The 15463-nt window shown below is 37.6% G+C and overlaps 1 protein-coding gene across 2 annotated transcripts in view; it reads left to right on the top strand.

Annotated features, from left to right (window-relative positions):
• The first annotated feature begins 1176 nt into the window (after nt 1-1176).
• TENT2 (terminal nucleotidyltransferase 2) overlaps nt 1177-15463 on the top strand; it is a 61958-nt gene continuing 47671 nt past the window's right edge. For both annotated transcript variants that reach the window (XM_061158095.1, XM_061158096.1), the window contains exons 1-5: nt 1177-1550; nt 1789-1857; nt 8436-8609; nt 8734-8823; nt 12285-12522. In XM_061158095.1, coding sequence (XP_061014078.1) covers nt 8473-8609; nt 8734-8823; nt 12285-12522 — 465 coding nt within the window. In that variant the 5' untranslated portion in view covers nt 1177-1550; nt 1789-1857; nt 8436-8472. The remainder of the gene's footprint in view (nt 1551-1788; nt 1858-8435; nt 8610-8733; nt 8824-12284; nt 12523-15463) is intronic.

Below are 15463 nucleotides of genomic sequence, written 5' to 3'. Positions count from 1 at the left end.
ATAAATAAAAAATAAAAAAAAATAAAAGAGAATGATGAATACTAAAAAAAACAAAAAAAAAAAAACCAAAAAAAAACGTACACAGAGCACTTACCAAGACAAACCAACCATACTGTGGGCCACAAGACAAGTTTCAATAAATTTAAAATGATTTAAATTATATGAAGTAAATTCTCTGATGATAATGGGATTAAATTAGAAATCAATAACATAGATATTCTAGAAAATCTGATACTTGGAGACTAAAGAACATACAAATAACCAAAGGATCAAAGAAAAAACTCATAGGGAAATTAGAAAGCATTCTGAAATGAAGTAAAATGAAAACACAATATATTACAATGTGTGGGATGCAACTAACAAAGTATTTTGAAGGAAAATTGTACTACTGAATTCCTGTATTACAAAGGAAGAAATATCTCAAATCAATTACTTCAGTTTCCAAGAAACTGGCAAATAATTTTAAAAACAACAACAAAAAAGAAAGGAAATAAACGAAACAGCAGAAATAAATGAAAAAGAAAAACGGAGAAAACCTATGAAACCAAAAGCTGGCTTTGAGATTTGAAATCAGTGAGGTTAATACGCCTCCTGCCAGGTCGATCAGGAAAAATAAAAAAGACACAAATCACTAATTTCAGGAACGAGGTCCTATGTATTTTAAAAGGACAATAAAAACTGTTAACAGATTTATACGAATAAATCCGACAGCTTATACTTTCACAACTATTAAAGCTCACTCAAGAAGAAATACTACTTTTTGAATTAGTGAGTGCTATATACTACGGACAGGGAGTAGAGTCTAGGCTTTATAAATTAAATAAGGGTCCCCAGGCAGCTCTCAACTCATTAACGGGAAAAAAAGAAATGAAGCTTGATCGGTGAAGAACGGTGAGGGAAAGCTTGGTCAGGACGGCAAGAAAAGCTTCTCTGGGGAAGAGTCACTCCGTGCAGACAGGAAGGACCGGTAAAAAAAAAAAAATGCTTATCAGAATGTGAGCTTAGGGATGAAGTTCAGGACAACCCTCCGCCTTTCTCAGGGAAGTCCCAGCCCTTCTCAACGCGCTCGCGGCTACGCTCTTCCTCCCGCCCAACCGGGACGCCCGCAGCCGCGCGCCTGCACACGCGAGCGCCTGCGCATTCGAGCCAAAAGCTCGCAGGAGTGAGCCAGGCCGTTGCCGGAAGTATGACCTCCCGCTCCCGGATCGCTGTTTCCATCCGGGTCACGTCGGTCTTCCGGGTGTTTCCGATAGGGCTTTCTACGCCTCTTTTTTTCGGTTACTTTTTGGTCTTCCGTCTCTTGCCACCGCCCCCGATCTCCCACACCCTTGCCGGCCCTGCCTTTCCTTATGTCGCTCCTCCCTGCTGCCAAGGCCGAGGCTTAGCGCTCAGCCCGGAGCCAGGCCTACCCATTCCGCGTGGGCACTACCTCCTTTGGCTCGGGAGGAAGCTAGGACCGAGCGCGTCAGGCCGTCACTCCTCCGGCCCTGGAGCTGCTGGGCTGGGGGTGCTGGCCGACCCTCCTGCGCAGTCCTTTCCCGAGGACACTTGTGAGTTAGCGGGTTTCAGAGAGGGAAGCCTCGGTGTAGGCCCGTTTGGGGGGCGCGGGGCGGGGCGCCGCGGCGCGCCGGAAACTTTTTAGAAAACTAGTGTTTCGTGTGGGAGGTTCCGGCGGTATCTCCTCAATATCCCAGAGGTTTGGGCGGCCCCGGACTGCTGACTTGCTTTAGAATCTTAGGAACTGTGACGTTCTTCACTCATTTGTCTTCCTCGCGTCCCGTCCTCAAGTCTAGGACCCAACGAGGAAGAGTGTCCCGGGACTCTGCATGGGGTTTCAAAGGGTGGTGAAGAGCTAAGGTAAATATCTGGATTAATACTTTGAAACTTAAGACTTTTCACTGAGTGGTTGTGAAATTGCCTCAGTTCTTCGAGTTACAAGAAAATGCACAGGTCAGGACTCTGTCCGATTGTTGTTTACATCCTGTGTTTTGTTTTTGCCCCCTTCACCCTTTGTGGATAGGCTCTTCAACTCTGTAGGCCAGAACACGAAGGGGTTCATGTGTCTCCCAACTTCTGAATCGTTCACGTTCCCTGCCTTGTTTGATTCTCTCTCACCTCTTTGTCTAAAATAACAGTTGTTTATTTATATTGGTATACCAATAAGGGGAACAAAAAAGAAACTGAAACTCAAGCTAAATTGGCAACTTAACAGGTGTGTGGTTTTTTTACGGAAAGATCGTAAGTGAATACTAAGTCTGTGTGTTTGCACAGACTACAGACTTACAGTTAACATGCTGCTTTTGTAAATACGCTCGTATTGTATGCTTCATTACCACAAGGCTTTTAACATGGCATTGACAGCCTTGTACTGACTAATACCCAATAATAGTAACATTACTTTAAATAGTAGAAAATGTCCTGTAACGGTCTCTGTGTGGAATAGGCACTGAAGAAATGTTCGTTTGGAATCATGTGGCTCGATTATTTTTCAGCACTTGAATGCGATCTAATTCTTAATCAAATGGAACGTCTCTTTCACAACCTATGGATGGTTTGACAGAGGGTGAACAGGATTTAGGAGTTAGACTTTTTGCATTGTGAAGAAGAGTAATGAGTTTAGGGGATCAGAGGCATTTGGACAAAGTGGACAGGTAACTGCAGATTCCACTTTCTAGGAAATCTTGATGAAGGAGTTTATGTAATTTTGAGTGTTCTCTAATTCTTTGGAGGAGAGGTCAAGTTTAGGACAGAAATTCCAGTTTGTAAGTTGCAGGACCAAAGGTTATGTCACTAGTAGTTTGTAAACTACTCCATTACAGCTTCGTCTCATGTATGATTATTTACAAATAGACCTGTATAATTTCCCAGTAGGCTACCTTAGTCAAGAAGTAATCCTTAAGATTTTCTCTTTAATCTCTCCTTAAGGCAAGAACCAATGCAACAGTTTTAAAGCAGCTCAAAATTTATTCCATTTTATAGTCAAGTACAAATTGAGAAGTTGATAACTTTCAAACTAAGAAAAATAGGATACCAGTAACATCTGGATTTTATTTATCATAAACTTTCTTATACCTGGTACTGTGGTTAATGTGGAGTAATTTTTTTTTCCTCTACTTGGTGAAAAAGCCTTTTATTCAGAATATAAGAATAAAATTTTGTGGAGGTCCCCTTAAATCTGGTGTGGTAGAAGTTTTGCTGGATTTTATTCTCAGAAACTCTGTTTTGTTTAAAAAATGATCCCTTATATTGTCTATTGTTTGTGTTTTTTTTTGTGTGTGTGTGTGAAGTTGCTTGGTTGTGTCTGACTCTTTGTGATCCCGTGGACTGTAGCCTACCAGGCTCCTCCGTCCATGGAATTTTCTAGGCAAGAGTACTGGAGTGGGATGCCATTTCCTTCTCCAGGGGAATTTTCCTGACCCAGGGATCGAACCCAGGTCTCCTGCATTGCAGGCAGACGCTTTACCATCTAAGCCACCAGGGAAGCCCCATATTGTTTATAATAGGTTATTATTTTGGTATCATTTTTATCTTCATCAGAATTAGTGTTGGAATGTATTAAGGGAGTGGGGTTCTTGTGGCTCAGGTGGGAAAGAATCTGCCTGCAATGCAGGAGACCCAGGTTCAATCCCTGGGCTGGGAAGATCCCCTAGAGAAAGGAATGGCAACCCACTCCAGTACTCTTGCCTGGAGAATCCCATGGACAGAGGAGCCTGGCTGGCTACAGTCCTTGGGGTGGGCTGCAAAGAGTCAGAGACCACTCTTTGTGTGTCCCTTAATATTACTATCTTTGTGTGTCTGTTAATATTAAGAGAAATAGTAGAAAGGAATAGAAATCCATGGGCTTTTGGTTTACTTCCTTATCTCTAGATGATTATGCAGGAGATTACAGGATGATTATTGGAGAGCATTGAATGTTGTTGGTTAAATTCCCTAGGAATGATTCTCCCCACTTGCAAGGTTGGCCTAAATAAGAGCTGGACTTGAAGGCCAAAATTCATCCTGAGGAGAACTGATAGATTCTTTGCTTTGGTGGTGCTCCAAAACCTTTAATGCTTATCTGGAATTTAGGATACACTGATTTAGATAACTGCTCTAAAGTGAGTTTTTAAGTGTGGAGTCATTCTCAGCTTTTAAGCTGTGGATAATTTGGTCATTAGCTTTGAAGAGTACTTCTGGGCCACAAGACATCTTTTGACTTATTCTGTAGTTTGAATCTGACCATATAATAGGATAGAAGTAAGCCCATAAACTGGGCTGTTATGTCATTTGGGTCTTAAGCATGAAGAAAAATACAAACATAGATATAAACAAAATGTCTGGAGCGGTACCTATGAACTGGTTTAAATAAACCTGAATATAGAGTATTTTAATTCTAGTTTTTCTGAACACAAATTCCTTCTCTTGTTTGATCAGATCCATATTGTGTGTCTGTATTACAGTAAAATCAAGCACAGTTCTTTATAATGAATTGTATTTAATGTCATTTTCTCATGAATCCTATGAGATCGTAATTGTTTGCTGGGAAGCTGGATCAGAGAAGCAGAGTCAGGGAGGCCAAGAAAGAGTGTGAGCCCAAGTAAAGGGAGAAGGCGGCTTTAGTGGCAGCCTTAGATCTGGCGTTCTGTTGTTATATTGAGAGTACTTTTAATAAAGAATGATGTGAAATCCTGCTTGGCTCAAGATATTGTCTCTGAGCAGCAAACATCAGGCTGCAGAAGGAAATGAAAACCCACTCCAGTACTCTTCCCTGGAAAATCCCATGGACAGAGGAGCCTGGTAGGCTGCAGTCCATGGGGTCACAGAGTTGGACATGACTGAGCGACTTCACTTTCAGTTTTCACTTTGCTGCATTGGAGAAGGAAATGGCAACCCACTCCAGTGTTATTGCCTGGAGAATCCCTGGGACGGAGGAGCCTGGTGGGCTGCCGTCTATGGGGTCGCACAGAGTTGGACGCGACTGAAGCGACTTAGTAGCAGCAGCAAACATCAGAGAGTATAGTTTAGCAAACATGATAGGAATTAAAAAAAAAAAATCAATCTCCTGTAGCTAGAAAAAGGCCTTCTGAAGAAAGCTGACAAACTCTTGTTTTCTGGAGGTGGCACCTTGTCTCTGGTCCATGGTAGTCAGGCAGCTGGGATGGAATCTGATGGTGGCTCTTGTCCACAATCTCGTATGAACTTTGAACTGGTGAGTCTCACTCTCTGTGGCCAGCCTAGGAAATTTTAATCTTTGAGAATTGGAAAAGGAATAAAGTTTCTGTGAGTGATTTATTTGTTTCTTCCAAGATCTCCCCCCCCCACCCCCCCCTCCTGTTGTCTCCTATTCTAGTTTTTCAAGCCATCTGGTCTCAATCCCCAGAGGCAATTATTATTTCTTTTAGCAGTGTATATATTATTTTCCTCTGTTGTTCTAAAAAAAAAAAAAAAAACACACAACTTTTATAACTTGTTTTTTAGATTGACATCTATTGAAAATGAGAATTTAGCACTTTAATGTACCCTCTCTCATCATAAATTGTGATGTATATAAACATGTAAATAATATGTAAAATAGAGTATAATAATGTATGTAATTATAAATAAATACAATGTAGTAAGTAATATATAAATATATTATAATTTCGGGCTTCTCAGGTGGTACTAGTGGTAAAGAACCTGCCTGCCAATGCAGGAGACATAAGAGATGTGGGTTCGATCCCTGGGTTTGGAAGATCCCTTGGAGGAGGGCATGGCAGCCCACTTCAGTATTCTTGCCTGGAGAACTGCATGGACAGAGGAGCCTGGCGGGCTGCAGTCCGTAGGGTCTCAGAGTTGGACACAGACTGAAGCAACTTCACATGCATACATGTTACAGTTTCTATTTAAATCAGTATATGTTAAATGTTGATGTTATTGTAAGAACTAAGTAGGTAACTGACTGTATTTTCTTTTTTATCTGACCTTTTGAGTGTGTTTTGTCTGTACTTTTAGTAATTTATTTTTAACTTCTTGCATTTCTTTTTAAGGCTTTATTTGTTTATTTATTGACTGTGGTGGGTCTTCAATGTTGCACACAGGCTTTTTCTGGTCGCTGAGAGTGGGAGCTGCTCTTTATTGTTGTATTCGGGCTTCTCATTGCAGAGCACGGCTCTAAGTGCACTGGCTTCAGAAGTTATCATGGGTAGGCTCAGTAATTGTGGCGCATGAGCTTAGTCGCTCTGAGACGCTGTGGGATCTTCCAGGGCCAGGGATTGAACTGATGTCCCTTGCATTGATTGCAAAGCGGATTCTTAACCACTGAGCCACCAGGAAGCCCTAACTTGCTACTTTTCTGTTCCTACAATTAATTTTTCTGCTCTGTTGGCCAGACTCCTCTCTGGTCAAATATATAAGGTAATTGACCAGTTCATTTTTTTTCCACCTTGGATTCTTCTTGTAGCCCTCTATTTACATGTTCTATTTTAAGCTGTTTGGCTTCCTTTCACCACCATCCTGGGAAATTTACTGTCTCAGACCTGTGTGAAAACTCCCTTTTCCTAGATCCCATATTTTCTTTTACTTTTTCAATACCTTACATGTCTTGAAAGGGTTTTTATTCTCCTTTTGCACTGATAACATAACTGGGTATAGAATTATAGCTTGAAAGCATTTCCTACAGAAGCCTTGAAGGCATTCACTTCTTTGTCTTGTTTCCGCTGTTGCTGTTGAGTGGTCCAAAGCCATTTTGATTCCCATCCCTTTGTGTGTTTCTTGTTTTTTTTTTAATTGTATACTTGACTTACACTGTTGTGTTAATCCCTGCTATACAGCAAAGTTACTGTTATATATATACATTCTCTTTTTAACATTCTTTTACATTATGATTTTTCTCAGAATTTTGAATGTAGTTCCCTCCCTGTGCTTTACGGTAGGACCTTGTTACTTTTTCACCCCATCCCTTTGTTTATAACATTTTCTTTCTCTGTAATATTTATAAGCTTCTTTTACCTGGTATTCTGAAATTTCACTGTAATACGCGTTTATATATGTGTGTATATAGACGTGAGTATGTGTGCATTTTGTGCTTTTTACTCATTGGATCCTTTCAGCCTAAGGCTTGGTGTTCTTCAGTTCTGAACATGTTCTTGTTTTATTTACTTGGTAATTCCCTTTTCTCTGTTTTCTGTTCTTTCTGGAACTTAAGTTGTATTGGATTTTGGACCACCTGGTTTGGTTCACTTATATTTTTTCTCTTACTGTCTTGCCTACTGTCTGCCCTTACCAGTTTTTCTTTTTTGTTCATTCCTCAGTGTTCTTTTAGCTTTCTCTTGGATAGTTCTGCTTTTAATTTTGTAATTTCTGAGAGCCCTTTCTGCTTTTAAACAACACATTCTTGTTTTACATATACAGTGGTGTTTTTCATTAATTATGAAATTGATGAGCTTTTTTTTCCTCATCTTTCATTTGTTCCAAGTGTTGTTTCTATTTATTACTAAGCCTTTAAAAAATTTTTAACTTCTGATGGTCCATGAATGTCATTTTTCTAGAAATCTAAATTGGAAGCTTCTGTGTGCGTAGGTAGGCAGTTCCGTAGTAGACGTCACTGTAGGTTTCTAGCAAGCTTAACACTTTCTTGGTGAGCAACTGCTTCTGTGTTACATCTTCTTCTGTTACTATGTTATATGATTTCTCTTTCCATGATTTCATAGATGAATTTTTTAATTGCCTGAATTGGGAATAGAAGCTGGGAATGCTATTTTTACTTTGTAGACTTTACTTAATATTTGTTTTCAGTTTGTTTTTTTATCCCACTCTTCTCTGTGAATTTATAGCCTTTTGGGGTCAGTCATTGCAAGGAATAACTATCTAGTCTAGCTGGGGCAGTGAATGATTCTGATTGTTTTTTACATAGGTTTTCCCCATTCCTGCAGAACAAACTCTTTTATTGGTAGTTGTTTTTATAAGTTGTTTAGAATTTGAGTGGACTCTCAGAATTTTATAAATAGTTATTAGGTAATAAAATTCCATCCCTTGTTTGATCAGATCTGTAAGCTCTAAATCCTGGGACTTGGGTTGTCATATGAAGGCTTATACTTTTGAATAAATTAAAATGGGAATCAATGTAAGAAATTGTAGATTTCATTAAATACATCTCTTGGATGATTTCTTTTTATTATCAAAGTATAATGGTGTTAACTTGATTTATAGGAGAGTTGTTGATAAATTTATTAGAGTAATTTGTCATAAAATTAGAAATTTGCATAGATTTTAGTGTCATTTGAATAATATGGTTAATCTAGATTTAAAATTTATCATTAGTAAGTATTTTGTTATGTATTTTGTGACTTAAGAGATCTATTTGAGAAAATAAATTTGCAAATGAAATTTGTAACTTGGTAACTGTTTATTAAATAGTAGATACTGGTTATCAAAAAGTTCAGTGTCTTACTAATAATTTGTCTTTAAAACTATTCTAGGTAGAAGAATACATGTTCTCTATTAGTGAACAAGAGCATGTTCCCAAACTCAATTTTGGGTCGCCCGCCTTTCACTCCAAACCATCAACAACATAATAACTTCTTCGCCCTGTCACCAAGTCTTTATTCACACCAGCAACTTATAGATGCACAATTCAGCTTTCACAATGCAGAGTAAGTGTGTTATTTTAGCCCATATCATTTGTAAGTTTGAGTTTTTACTTGACACAGATCCTTTTTATATGAAACATTTGGAGTTAGAGGAAATGTCATCATGTTCTTTCTTTGTTTTTGGTAGCTTGTCTAGAGCTGTGTCATTACAGCAGTTGACATATGGAAATGTCAGTCCAATACAGACCTCAGCTTCCCCATTATTTCGAGGAAGGAAGTAAGTATTTCTTATTTTTTTTAAAAGAAAAATTTGCAATTTTGGGAACTGTTTAACAGTGTATCTTGTATTAAGTTAAATGGGCACTAACCTACATTTTGTTTCCTGGGGTCTGTCCTGTAACAGAATTTTAAAATTTCTAAGTATTTAAAAAATTTTAAGGGTAACTATCTTCAGATAACTACTTTTAATTGAAATTTTTAACTAAAGCAGATAGGTTTCTGTATATTTGCTAGGGCTGCCATAACAGTACAACAGAGTGGGTGACTAAAATAACAGATTAATTTTCTTAAAATTCTGGGGGCTAGAAGTCTGAGATCAGGGTGTTAGCAGGTTTGATTTCCTCTGAGGCCTCCCTCTTTAGCTTATAGATGGCTGCCTTCTTTCCTAATATGGTCATCCTTCTCTGTTTTCTGTGTCCTAATTATTCTTCTGAGGATACTAGTTATATTGGATTAATAACTCCATTTTAATTTAATTACTTCTTTAAAGGCCCTGTGTCCAAATAGAGTCACATTTTGAAGTACTAGGGGTTAAGACTTAAATGTGAATTTCGAGGACATTATTTAGCTTACAACTCTTTGTTTCTATTAAAGTTTAATGTTTAATTTATCTTGCACAGATCAGGTTCCACAATAAATATTATTATAGTGAAAGTTTCTATATGACATAAAGCTTTCTATAGAGAAGTCAGGAATCAATTCGCTTGAACCAATTTGATTAAAAGAAATTGATGTATCACAGGGTAATGATAAAATTTTAGGGGTGATTATTAAAATAAGACTTGGCAATACTTGAAAGATACTGCTTTTGAAAGCCTGTGTAAACATTCCATAACTTTTATGTACAATTAGAAATAACACTAGATAAGAATTACTGGTCACCCACTATGGCCTTCCCTCATAACTCAGTTGGTAAAGAATCCACCTGCAATGCAGGAGACCCCGGTTCCATTCCTGGTTCTGGAAGATACTCTGGAGAAGGGATAGCCTACCCACTCCAGTTCTTGGGCTTTCTTTGTGATTCAGCGGGTAAAGAAGCCGCTTGCCATGCGGGAGACCTGGATTTGATCCCTGGGTTGGGAAAATCCCCTGGAGAAGGGAAAGGCTACCCATTCCAGTATTCTGGCCTGGAGAATTCCATGGACTTTCCATGGGGTCGCAAGGAGTCGGACATGACTGAGCGACTTTCACTTCACTTTTTTGTTAGTTTCTGCCATACATCAACATAAATTGGCAATCGGCATACAAATGGGTGAGCTCCCTACATCACAGAGCAAATTCCCACTGGCTGTCTATTTTATTCTTTACCCTGATAGCTAAATTGGTAAAGAATCTGCCTGCAATGCGAGAGACCTGGGTTTGATCCCTGGGTTGGGAAGATTCCCTGGAGAAGGGAAAGGCTGCCCACTCATATATTCTGGCCTAGAGAATTCCATGGACTGTACAGTCGCAAAGAGTTGGACACAACTGAGCGACTTCCACTTTTTAGCTTCCCTGGCAGCTCAGTTGGTAATGAGGCTACCTGCAATGCAGGAGACTTGGGTTCTACCTCTGGGTCGGGAAGATCCCCTGGAGAAGGGAATGGCAACCCATTCCAGTATTCTTGCTTGGAGATTTCCATGAACAGAGGAGCCTGCCGAGCTACAGTCTTGAGGTTGCAAAGAGTCAAACACAACTGAGCAGCTAACACTTTCCCTTTCACTGTGTTCAGTTGAGTTCAGTCGCTCACTTGTGTCCAACTCTATGTGACCCCATGGACTGCAGCACGCCAGGCTTCCCTATCCATCACCAACTCCCGGAGACTACTCAAATTCATGTCCATCGCGTTGGTGATGCCATCCAACCATCTCATCCTCTGTCATCCCCTTGTCCTCCCGCCTTCAATCTTTCCCAGCATCAGGGTCTTTTCCAATGAGTCGGTTCTTCGCATCAGGTGGCCAGAGTATTGGAGTTTCAGCTTCAGCATCAGTCCTTCACTGTGTAGAGTAGGCATTGTTCTAAGGACTTTGCAAATAATGGTGTGACTAAGTTTCAGAACAATTTGTGAGGTAAGTACTGTTACCCCTCTTCTGTTGAGAAAGTTGAAGCACACAGAGGTAATGAATTGGGTGGAAAACTGTATGATGATGCTTAAAATATTGACTTCATTTAAATTTTTGTGTTTTAGAAATTGTCTTGATAGCCCTATTTGTGAATCATGAATGAAAATAAATTCCATTAGTTCATAATTATATATATATATTTAAACTTAACATTGACATTTTCAATAGAAATATTCATTATGTAAAGCTCTGAATCTTGTTTAAAAATATTAAATGTATACTTATGTTTTTAGCACTTTATACCTTTACTGTGAGTAGGAATTCTAGTTATTTTGTTGGTCTTTCAAAGAGAGAGTAATTGATGTAATCCCAAAAGAATATTAAAATAAAAACCTTCAGGTGGCTATGACTCATAAAATTTTAGAGTTCAACAAAAAGATTGGATAATTTCCTGTGGTTTAAACAACTTAATAATGTATCATTTAAGTAAATATCATTTTTCCCAACAAATAATTACTTTAAAATTATTTTCTCTTTTTTATTTTGAATATTTTTAAGGTTCCAGAAAAATTTGAAAAATAGTACAGGGAGCACCTGTATGTGGTTTTCCCAGATTCATCAGTTTTGCTAAATTTGTTTTATTCTTCCTCTTTCCTTCCCTACCCCCAGTTTTTTCTGAACCATATGGAAGAAAGTTGGTGATATTGTTTCACTTTATCCCAAAGCACATCAGTGCATTTCTCATAAGGACAAAGATATTCTTTTGTATAACTAAAAATACATCAATCATGACCAAGAATTTAACACGAATACAAGACTGTTATATTGTGTATAATACTGTTATATAGAAATATATATGTATATTTCGTTTTCAGACTAGCTATCTAGTGTTTTTTTTCTCTTTTTTTTCATTTATTTTTATTAGTTGGAGGTAGTTATCTAGTGTTTTTATAGTTTAAAAAAAAAAAAAACCTCTCTTAATTTGGTCTTTCCTGCTGATAAACCAGAACATAGGTGGACTTCCAAGATCCCTTTTTTATGTACAGCACTCAGTTTACTTAATCTTATCCTCCTTATGTTAGAGTTTGGATCTTTTTTTGTTAGTGATTCTATAAATAGAGATTTTTCCTACCAAGTTTTTGTTGCTGATATGAAATATTGTGGTGGTTCAAATGCAAGAGACTAACCTTGATGTATGTATTGGTTTGTTTTTTTAAAAATATGCATTATTATATATTTTCTCTAAAGGTGTCTCTTAATACTGACAATGAATATTTTACAGTTCATTTAGAGCTAATAACATGGCCTTGCTGAAAAAGTCAGTATTTTCATCTATTATTTCTATATTTTAAATCATTTTCTATTTGTTATCAGAAAGTTGTATCTTTAATCACTAAGGTATGTTGCTTGTTTTCAGGAGATTAAGCGATGAAAAGAATCTTCCTCTTGATGGTAAACGGCAGCGTTTTCATTCACCCCACCAAGAGCCAGCTATAGTTAACCACATAGTGCCTTTATCAGATGAAAGAAGATACTCAATGTCGCCATTGTTTCACACACACTATGTACCAGATATAGTCAGATGTGTTCCACCTTTTCGAGAAATATCAATTTTAGAACCTAGAGAAATCACACTGCCTGAAGCCAAAGATAAGGTAATTTTAATATAGACTTTAGTTTTATCTTTTGAGAATTTAATATAAACAGTGTATTACAAGTATCAGAAGTATCTAATGTCTTGGATTAGGTAGAACATGCCCCTTTTCTGTACTATTTAAAGGATTATTCAACATAGTTTCCTGTCTAAATTTGATTCTTTGATTTTTGTGAGCTGTTCTTCTATGGAAATGAAGCTTTCATATCAGGATATCAGATTTTCTCTGATTCATAAAAATCTGGGATAAGAGCCTAAAAGAGTTGATTTCTTAGTTTAGAGAATTCTCTTGTTACCTATTCTCTTATAGTAAAACAAGCTTTCATATGGATACTATAGTAAAGTATTAAAAAGCATCTTTTTCCTTGGTATATTTGTTTTTATCATGAGGTTTTTAATGTCAAGAATAGAGAACCCAGGAGTCAGTGAGAAAGTAATACTTTCTTATATTACTGATATGATATGTGATATGATCAAGGAAGATTTATCAAAAACATTATTTGGAAAACAATTTCAAATAAATGAAGCTATTTCAATAATACTTCTTGGAAAATGACATCAGCATTGGGGAATAATGAGTTAATACCAATATTAGAAGCATGTCTCTTCTGCCTCCCCATATTTAGTGAAACTCTTAAAAAAGCATTCTGGCTAATTTAGAAGAGTTTATAATGTAAGTATCTGCATTCTTGTGAACTGTCTGCAGCTTATCTTTGTTGTTTTTGCATTTTCAAAGCCGCTTTACCATCGAGAAATACCACATTTGTAGGCTAAGGAGAATGGGCCTGGAGAGTGTAGAGACTTTGTTTTACTCATCTTTCAGTTCCTAGCAACCAGCATAGGTCTGAAACATAGTAAGCGTGCAGAAAATGTTGGGTTAAAAAGGGAATACTTGCTTCCTTCCTCGCTTGTGCCACTTTTTATTTGGCTATCATTCTTTTTTTTTTTCTTTAATTGAGATGCAATTTTATCATAAAATTCACACTCCTTCAAAGTGAATAATTCAGTGGCTTTTATTATATTCAGAGGGCAGTGCATCCGTTACCAATATCTAATTCCAGTACATTTTCATCACCTATAAAAGACGCCTTGTACCCAGCAGCAGTCGCTTTCTCATCTCTGCCTGTCTCCCCCAGTCTCTGGCAACCAGTATTGATTTTATCTCTATGGATTTGCTTATTTTGAACATTTCATATAAATGGAATCATACAGTATGTGGTCTTGCTTCTTTTAGTTAGCATGTTTTCAAGATTCATCCTTGTCATAGCAGTTCTCAGTTCTTTATTCCTCTTTATAGCTGAATAAGAGGACACTTCCCTGGTAGCTCAGTTGATGAAGAATCCGCCTGCCAATGCAGGAGACCTGGTATTTGATCCCTGGGTAGGGAAGATCCCCTGGAGAAGGAAATGGCAACCCACTCCAGTATTCTTGTCTGGAAAATCCTGTGGACAGAGGAGCCTAGTGGACTACACAGCCCATGGGGCCACAAGAGTCAAACACGACATAGCGACTAAACCACCACCATAAAGGAATAATATTCCATTGTATAGATATACCATATTTTATTTATCAGTTGATGGGTTTGGGAGCTGTTTGCACTTTTTCACTATTCTGAATATTGTTGCTGTGAATATCTGTGTGCAAGTTTTTGTACACAATGTTTTCATTTCTCTTGGGTCTATACCCAGGGGTGAAATGGCTGAGTTATGTGGTAGCGCTATGTATAACTTTCTGAGGACTTGCCAAAGTGTTTTCTAAAGTGGCTGCATCATTTTACATTTCTAGCAGCAGTGTGTGAGTGATCCAATTTCTCTTCATCCTTGCCAAAACTTGTTATTGTTTGTCTTCTTGATTATAACCATCCTAATGGGTATGAAATGGTATCTCATTGTGATTTTGGTTTGCATTTCCCTAATGACTAATGATGCCGATCATCTTTTCATTTGCGTGTTAGCCATTTTGTGTATCTTCTTTGGAGAACTGTCTATTCAGATCCTTTGTTTTAATTTTGTTTTTTTAATTGTTGAGTTGTAATAGTTCTTTATATGTTCTCAATACTGGACATGTATCAGATATATAATTTGCAAATATATTCTTGCATTCTGTGTTTTGTCTTTTTACTTTTTTGATGATGCACTTTGAAGCATAAAAGCTTTTCATGTTAATGAAATCCAATTTATTTGTTTTTCTTTGGTTTCTTGAGATTTTGGTCTTATATCTAAGAAACCATTGCCTGATCCAGGGTCACCAAAACTAATGCCTGTGTTATTCTAAGAGTTTTATAGTGTTAGCTCTTAGATTTAGGTCTTTGATCCATTGAATTAATTTTTATATATGATATTAAGGTGGGGAGGTCTAACTTCGTTTTTGCTCTTGGTCCAGTTGTCTCAAGACTATTTATAAGAATGGCTGTCATTCTTTATTCTTACTATGAAGTGGGAAAAGCATTTAGGCGATACCAGTGGGAGGGAAGAAAAAGCAAACTGACTAATTGGAAGTTTTGGTACCCCATTTCTGCACCTCTCAGTCTTTGTCCTTCCTTTACCTTCTCATTTTAAAGAAACTTGTGCAATATTATATTGTGAAAGCCTGCAGTAGAAATCAAATCAGGGCAATACTTTGAATGGAGATATAGCAATCTTTTACTCTATGTGGGTTTTTGATATATGTATATAGATAGGCCCATATAAAAATTTTTGTTTATTTTTAATTGAAGGATAATTACTTTACAGTGTTGTGTTGGTTTCTGCCATACATCATCATTAATCAGACATAGGCCCATTTTTTATGGACTATATTATGCATAAGTATTGACGCTCTCAGTTTCCACTCCGGTATTCTTGCTTGGAGAATCCCGAGGACAGAGGAGCCTCACGATCTACAGTCCATGGGGTCACAGAGAGTTTGGACACGACTAAGCAACTAACACACACATACACATT

Source organism: Dama dama, chromosome 12 (assembly GCF_033118175.1).
Source record: "Dama dama isolate Ldn47 chromosome 12, ASM3311817v1, whole genome shotgun sequence".
In the NCBI taxonomy this organism is placed as follows: Eukaryota; Metazoa; Chordata; class Mammalia; order Artiodactyla; family Cervidae; genus Dama; species Dama dama.
This window is presented reverse-complemented; position numbering and strand designations above follow the sequence as displayed.